General features: G+C 46.1%; 2 protein-coding genes across 2 annotated transcripts; one reads left to right on the forward strand and one right to left on the reverse strand.

The window, feature by feature from the left end:
* The first annotated feature begins 385 nt into the window (after window positions 1–385).
* On the forward strand, window positions 386–4,091 carry LOC120689547 (exocyst complex component SEC15A-like). Its single transcript, XM_039971843.1, has 3 exons — window positions 386–501; window positions 614–706; window positions 1,493–4,091. The coding sequence occupies exon 3, from the start codon at window positions 1,500–1,502 to the stop codon at window positions 3,879–3,881; it is 2,382 nt and encodes a 793-aa protein (XP_039827777.1). The 5' UTR covers window positions 386–501; window positions 614–706; window positions 1,493–1,499; the 3' UTR covers window positions 3,882–4,091.
* Window positions 4,092–4,142: 51 nt separating this feature from the next.
* On the reverse strand, window positions 4,143–6,486 carry LOC120689548 (GABA transporter 1-like). The gene is made up of 6 exons (XM_039971844.1): window positions 5,937–6,486; window positions 5,655–5,777; window positions 5,126–5,413; window positions 4,899–5,040; window positions 4,632–4,857; window positions 4,143–4,562 (listed from the first exon to the last, which is right to left on the reverse strand). The coding sequence occupies exons 1-6, from the start codon at window positions 6,124–6,126 to the stop codon at window positions 4,179–4,181; spliced, it is 1,353 nt and encodes a 450-aa protein (XP_039827778.1). The 5' UTR covers window positions 6,127–6,486; the 3' UTR covers window positions 4,143–4,178.
* Between the last annotated feature and the right edge of the window lie 1,123 nt (window positions 6,487–7,609).

Raw genomic sequence — 7,609 nt, forward strand, 5'->3', positions numbered from 1 at the left:
TTTTTATAAAAAAAAAGTTATCGGGAACTAAAGACATATTTTTTTAAAAAATATTTGGTGAACGAAAAGATAGAAATAGGAAAAGAAAAGGATTGATCGAATGGAGTCATACAAGAAATGCTGGGCCAGAAGAAGAGAGAAAACCGAAACGTGAAAACCAGCACAGGCGAGGTAGAATTGTCGCCCCACCACCACAAGGATGCACTCGAAGAAATCGCAATTTGAGAGTGAAAAAACCAATCACGCCGGCGCCGGCAAGGCAAGGCCGGCAACATTGGACGCTCCGCCGCGCAGCCTGCAACCCAGACTTTCCTCGTTTCCGTTTTCTCCAACGGGAACACGCCCAAACATCACATGGAACCCGGAAGCCGCTAAAATCCATTCCAAAAACGCTCCCAGACACATCCAAAACCCCTCTAATCTCTCTCTCTCTCTCTCTCTCTCTCTCTCTCCGCCGTCCGCCCGGCCTCGCCTCTCCGCCGCCGGCGACCGAGACCCCAGGTACGGGCCGCCGCTCTCCCCGTCCTCTATCCAGGCTCCTCCGCCATTCCCCCTCGTCTCTTTAGCTGTACCCCGCTGCCCCTCTCTCATAGCGCTCTGTGTCTGCTCGCAGGACGCCGCCGCCGGTCGCCAATCGCGCCCTCGCGGCGCGGGGAATCTGCGCCGCTCCTCCTCCCCGATCCGGGCTGCACTCCTTCGGGGTCAGGTGAGGGGTTTCCCCCTGATCTCGTCTCTCTCCTCGGCCTCTCTCTCTCTCTCTATGTGCTGCCGCGCTTCAGCGGGGCTCTCGCCTTTCGTTTTGGGCGCCCCCAGCGACGGATTTGTCACCGGAGGTCGCGCGGATACGTGCGTGCCGCGAGTGCTCGCGTATGGGTGTGGTGGCCGGCCGTGGGTTGGTGCCGGTCCGGGTCCTCAGGTGGCGGAGGAGCTCCACGGCTGACTCCACCGCTCCCACCCGTTCAGGACGATCTCCGAAATGGAATTTTTTTGTGGAAATCTTAGTGTCAGCTTGTTTCCTTTCCATGGCGAGGCTACTATTAGTTGTGGCTTGCTCTGATCTTGCCGCTCTGCTTTGCTTGCCGTGAGATTTGGTTCCATCTATTCCACACTCCAGTCCTGCCGCATTCTGTGGCTAAACTAATGCTGGTTGGGTTGCTGGTACTATGAGTTTTGTTTTTGGGATAAATATGATACTACGAGAATTTTAAGAGCGAATTCGAACCAGGATACCATCAACAGGTCCTTCTTAAAAATTTATGTGCTTCTTTGGCATTTAGGTATGCTGCATGTCAGTCATGTAGACTTGCAGGGACTTAGTGTGACATGTGGCAGTGAAAGGATAATGTATTTCGTAACATGTAACGCAAACGTAATCCAGAATTTTGGCTTTTCCCTCCCAGTACATGTGCGTTGTTCCTATGCTAAGCATTTGTAACATGTAACACCTTTGATCTCAAAAGTTGAAACATGCCTTTCTTTTCTTGTTTTGCAGTTGAGCCATGACTGCTCAGACAAAGAAGAGAGGTGCTGCCGAAAATGGGGATGGTGGTATCGGTTTGGGCCTTGCAGCCTTCATCGTGAACAATGAGGACTTGGGTCCCATTGTGCGGCATGCTTTCGAATCTGGGAAGCCTGAAGCTCTCTTGCACAGCCTCAGGAACATTGTGAAGATGAAGGAAGTTGAGATTGAAGAGATTTGTAGACTTCACTATGAGGAATTCATACTTGCGGTTGACGAACTTCGTTCTGTGCTGGTTGAAGCTGATGACCTTAAGGGCACGTTGTCTGATGAGAATCTGCTATTGCAAGAGGTTGCTAGCGCCTTGCTGCTGAAACTTGATGAGCTTCTTGAGTTGTATTCGGTAAATAGGAGTGTTGGGGAGGCCCTTGCTACATTGAAGATCTGTCTGAAAGTCACCAGTCTGTGCAAGATATGCAACAGGGACATTGCACAAGCCAGGTTACATTCCGCATTGAAAACTTTGGAGTTGATTGAGAAGGACTACATGCAAAATATTCCTTTGGAACTTCTGAAAAAGGTTATTCAGAAACAAATTCCTGTTATGAAGCTGTACATCGAGAAAAAAATTTGTATTGAGTTCAATGAGTGGCTTGTATATATTAGAAAGATAGGTAAGGAGATTGGGCAGGCTGCAATGGACCAGGTCTCCCTGGCTCGACAGAAAGATGAGGGGATGTGTGCCCGACAGAGGGAAGCAGAGGAATGTAGCCATGTTGGGTTTGATGAGCATGCTTATTCCTTGGATGTGGAGAACATGGATGAGGAAGTGATGCTAGAATTTGATCTTGCACCAGTGTACAGAGCACACCATATCCACATTGGCCTTGGTCATAGGGAAAAGTTTCGAGAATATTACTTTAACAATAGGCTTATGCAGCTCAATTTGGACTTGCAGATTTCTACATCGCAACCCTTTGTTGACTCCCACCAACCTTTCCTTGCTCAGATAGCTGGCTTTTTTATTATTGAGGACCGTGTTCTTCGAACTGCAGATGGGCTTCTATCTGAGAGTCAGGTGGAGACAATGTGGGAAACAGCTATCTCTAAGGTCACATCAATCTTAGAGCAGCAGTTCTCTCTCATGGATACTGCCAACCACCTCCTCAACGTAAAAGGTTATATCAATCTTTTGGGTACAACCATGAAGAAATATGGATACCAAGCTACATCGTTGGTTGAAATTCTTGGCAAAAATAGGGACAAGTATATTGAGCTGCTTATCTCTGATTGCCACAAGCAGATAAAGAACGTCTTGTCTAAGGACTCATATGAGCGGATGGTTATAAAGAAGGAAAATGAATACGACATGTACGTTGCAGCGCTTCAACTTGAACCCACTGATGTAGCACCAGATTTGCCATATGTCGCTCTGTTTTCCTCTTCTGTTCCCAATGCTTGCCGTATTGTGCGATCTTTCATTGAGGACTTGGTCAGATACTTGTCATATGGTAGCAGCATGAACTCCTACAATGTGGTGAAGAGTTACTTAGACAAGTTCTTAATTGAGGTATTAAATGATGCTTTTCTGAACCTTATACATGGTGGCTCCCTGGAATTTCAACAGATGGTGCAGATTGCAGGAAACATTGCAGTTCTTGAGCAGTCCTGTGATATGTTCCTTTGCCATGCTGCTCAAGTTTGCGGTGTTCCTAGGCGTCTTCTTGAGAAGCCCCATTCTGGTTTGACTGCTAAAGCTGTGCTCAAAGCCTCCAGGAATGCAGCATACAGTGGATTAATTACTTTGGTCAATTCCAAGGTTGATAAGTTTATGTTGCAGTTGCCTAGCATCAATTGGACTGTGGAGGAAGCTCCAGAACATGCAAATGACTACATGAATGAAGTCATTATCTATCTTCATGATGTGGTGTCTTCTGGGCAGCAGATTGTACCAAGAGATGCCCTATACAAGGTTGTCTCCGGTGCACTAAGCCATATCGCAGACTCTTTAATAACAGTACTTCTTAGTGACAGAGTCAAAAGGTTCAATGCAAATGCTGTAGCTGGTATTGACATTGACCTGAAAATGTTGGAGGGGTTTGCAGATGACACATTTCACAGCACTGGGTTGTCAGACCTGAGAAAGGACACAAGTTTCAAAGATTGCCTAGTCGAGATAAGGCAGCTCATCGATCTTCTGCTCAGCAATCAGCCTGAGAGCTTCATGAATCCTGTAACCAGGGAGAAGAATTATGGATCCTTGGATCACAAGAAGGTGGCAATGATTTGCGACAAGTTCAAGGATGCACCAGACAGCTTGTTTGGTAGCCTTTCAAGCCGAGGGACTGTGCAGAGTGCTGTGCAGAGTGCCCGAAAGAAATCCTTGGATGTGCTGAAGAGAAGGTTAAAGGATTTTAGCTGAGACTATCCGTGCTAGTTAATCTTTAAATAAGCTAGTACCCCCATTTAGGAGAGAACTAGTTCAGTGTCTATCTAGCCATTCCAAATTCCTTTCATTTCCTATTCAATCACTTTGTTCGGCATTTGTTTTGGAGCCTAGCTGTAATGGTATGTATAGATCAAATCTTCACTATTGTTATGAGTAGTGGACTTTGTTGTGATGTTCTCTTCATGTTATGACCTCCGGTAAAGTAATGCCCATGGACGGCTACAGCACATGAAATGACGCAAGAGGCTACTTGATGCTGCAAAACTATCATCACATATCATGGAAGAGCTTATAGGTTCTGACATCAAGTGTGATCGATCTGATGGCGCCGATGCATGCAAGCACGCCTATGATTGAGAACAAGACGGCGACAGCAGCGCTGAGCACCTTCACAGCATACTGCGATCCTAGGTTATCAGGAAGCTTACTAGTCTTCAGAAGTGCCAATCCAGGCAGCACAAAGTCCAGAGGGGTGAACCCAACTGCTCCACAGATAGATACAAAGTCCCCAAAGAATGGCATTGCTGCGGAGACGAGGGTGATCACGGCCATGTATGCAGAAGTGTACATCAGCCGCCACAGGCAGGATCTGCAGCTCCTGTTCGTTGCCTGAACCTGCTCTTCAAAGTACGCAAATGTTGGCCTGCAGTATATCTTGGCGCAGAAGTACAATTACTTGATGGATGTGGCACCAAATTGGATATGGAAGTGGCAGGTGTTTACCTGAAAGCAACCTGCTATCTGAATGACTGCAAAAAGGTTTGCCATCACAATTGCCCATCTTGGAGCTGTCAGGGAGGACAGGATGTAGGGCTGGACTTGAGAACTGAATGCCCAGTAACCACTGAATGCCAGGGTCCAGTAGGACACGACGATGATCGTGTACGCAGCCGAAACACCTTTGTACATGTTTGCCCTCACCGGTTCACGCACAGTACTCTGAATTTCGGTGAAGTTTTTTGAGAAGGGTACTTTACTACCTACATGAATCTCAATGAAATGTCATGTGTACCTGAATTTCTGGCAGCAAAGGAGAACGCTATCGTGCCCAATGCATTGAAAGCTCTGAAGATCTTAGTTGCAGTGTTTCCTTGAAGACTGTAACTGACTTCCTTTCTGTCGATCTGATACCCTGCACAGTAGAGATTGCTGTTCATTCTTGCGTATATGGCAATTTCAGACATTCTCGCAGGGTTAAAATGCGCTGAAACTATTACCATCATGAATTGTGACACCAATGGTTGTCCCTGCAAATCCAACGGTGCTGGCAGTGCAGATAGCATTGACCCATCGGAGTGAATGGATATCAGGGAGCTGGGAGAGGAACAGCTCGAATGCACCGAAGAGAATGATGAACTTCTGCAGGGTCATTGCGCCGTCGTCAGCAGTGTAGTAGTGCTTGTACACAGCCTTGAGGCTGCTGCCGGCTGCGATCTGGATTGCAATGTTGTTGCCCACCGATGCCACCTGCTGGAAGAACGACACATACCAGTATCCCCAGGGACCTTCAACAACACCACAGTTTTATACTTCTCAGTTGCAACGCCAAGTTGCCAACAACAGTTTCTTTTAACTGAAAATGAGTTTACTAATGAGGAATCAAACAACAACAATCAGGAAGAACTTTTCTGTGAGCGGTCATTAGTATCCTCATGATTATTGCTCTTTCATCAGAAAGTTTTTGCTGTGAGAGTACTGTCAGTTAGTACAAAAGCGCTGCTTGATGGGGTGAAAAGTGTTGCTGACCAAAGATGCTCTTTGCAAGTAGCCGGTAGCTGGTGTGCTTCTCTCCATTCCACTGCCACAGCGAGGCCACAACCAAGCTTGAGCACCATGTAACCAGTGTCCCAATAACCAAGCTGCAAACACCTGCGGTCTCAAGAACAATTGGTTAATGAATCGTTTGTTTAGAGCAAAGGCTGCATCTGCATGTATGGAGAGAAAGCTCCTCTTCGGAGCACATAATTTCAGAACTCGACCAGCAGAAATTTGAGCAGTGCGTGTATAGATATACTGGAAGCTGCTCACCAAGAGGCCAGCCAAGGGAGGCGACGGCGAAGGGCAAGGGGGCGTAGGCCGCCGGCGTGGCGATCGTCGTCGCGACGTGGAAGGCCGCGTGCCGCCACGTGCCTCGCCCTCCCCGCTCCACGCCGGCCTCGCCGCCTGCCCCCTGATCCTCCGGCGCGCCACCACCTCTCGCCGTCGCCGGTGACGACATGTGTGAAGCTGCGCTCCTGCTCTTGGCCTACCTTGAGGCGAGCACGTGTGGCGTGGCAAGCGACAGGTGGTGGTGATACTGAAGGGCGGCGAAGATCTCTCTTATGTCGCCCTTGGAAAGGAAAGCAGGAGGAAAATGGCGCGCCGATTCGTCATATCTTAAGTTGACTACGGAGTAGAGACCGAGAAAGACAAGCTCTCATGCTGGAGTAACTGGGAGAGTGGAATACAGCCTGTAACATTGAATAACTTTCACTTCCAGTGTTGACTGTGTGCAAGCAGTGCCCCACTGACGTGGGACCGGATGTCAGCCTCACGTTGAGGGGTATTGTTTAGAGTAGTAGTACTCAGAATGTAAATAAGAGACACAAATGAGAGACAAATGACAAGGGTGAAATCTCTGTCTCTTCCATTGATCTGTTTGTACATATATATACACGATGAAGGGGCATGGTGAAAGGGTGTGAAGCTCTTTGGGCAGTTACTAGTGTTGATCACCAATAAATTGATTCACAACACTCCCCCTTGATCAACTCTAGTCTGTGATCAATGAATTGATTGGTTCCTCCAAAAACCCTATGGGAAAAATATGAGGAACCTACATGTATATGCCATTAAAACTCCTTCAAAACCCAATGGGAAAAATAAGGAGAAAACGATATGGCATATACGACCATCGCCCAAATCAAAATTCTTGTAGAATTTAGAGAGCAATGCACATCTTTAATATGTCCTGTATATCTTCCTCAAAAAACCCCTTAGGGAAAAATAGAAGATATGACATATATCCTTGTATTGATATTGCCTCATTAAAAACTTTTATATGAGAAACCCCAAGGGAAAAACTCATAAAAAGAAAAGAGTGCAATATGATACTAAACAGGTTACAATCAAGAGGACACTCCCCCTTAACCTTGCAAACGTCAAAGTTATCACATACCAATCCAACCAACACTTTCCAAGTGTGAAATATGGTAGAGACTTTATCATAAATTTGTGAAATAATCACATATTTAATTTGCAAGGTATTTATCCCTCAAATGTATCACAACACATGAGGATAAACTATTTTGTGAGCAATATTACAATATTGCATCCACATAACCTATTTGCATCCAAGCAATACAAGTAACCTTATTTCGATAAATAAGGTCAGTGATCACACTCATCACTCAATGAAATCTGACATACATATGTTAGATTTCCAAATAATATGTGAGAATAATCATTAGAGTCTACGCAACCTCTATGAAAATTCTACCACAAAGACATCAATCAGTGATACTCATTAATGGGGATTATTTGTGCAGTATCTTCATATCCCTTTATGATCCTATTCAACTCATCCAATAATAAGTTGAGAATCTTTAGTACCACATAGATATCCATTGATATCTTCTAACTCCTGCCACAAAGTCCTTATTGGAGTAGCCCTATTTTGAGCTAGCAAATATCTACAAATGCAATATCAGGCCTGTTGCAAC

The sequence above is a fragment of the Panicum virgatum genome, chromosome 9N (genome assembly GCF_016808335.1).
Source record: "Panicum virgatum strain AP13 chromosome 9N, P.virgatum_v5, whole genome shotgun sequence".
NCBI lineage: Eukaryota > Viridiplantae > Streptophyta > Magnoliopsida > Poales > Poaceae > Panicum > Panicum virgatum.

What these genes read in the sequence shown, in the direction of transcription:
- LOC120689547 (XM_039971843.1), top strand. Translation starts at nt 1,500, where the DNA reads ATGACTGCTCAGACAAAGAAGAGAGGTGCTGCCGAAAATGGGGATGGT.
- LOC120689548 (XM_039971844.1), bottom strand. Translation starts at nt 6,126, where the DNA reads ATGTCGTCACCGGCGACGGCGAGAGGTGGTGGCGCGCCGGAGGATCAG. An exon ending in TGGTGTCACAATTCATGATG is followed by an intron (nt 5,041 to 5,125) that starts GTAATAGTTTCA and finishes TCTACTGTGCAG; the next exon opens with GGTATCAGATCGACAGAAAG. An exon ending in ACACATGACATTTCATTGAG is followed by an intron (nt 4,858 to 4,898) that starts ATTCATGTAGGT and finishes AAAAAACTTCAC; the next exon opens with CGAAATTCAGAGTACTGTGC.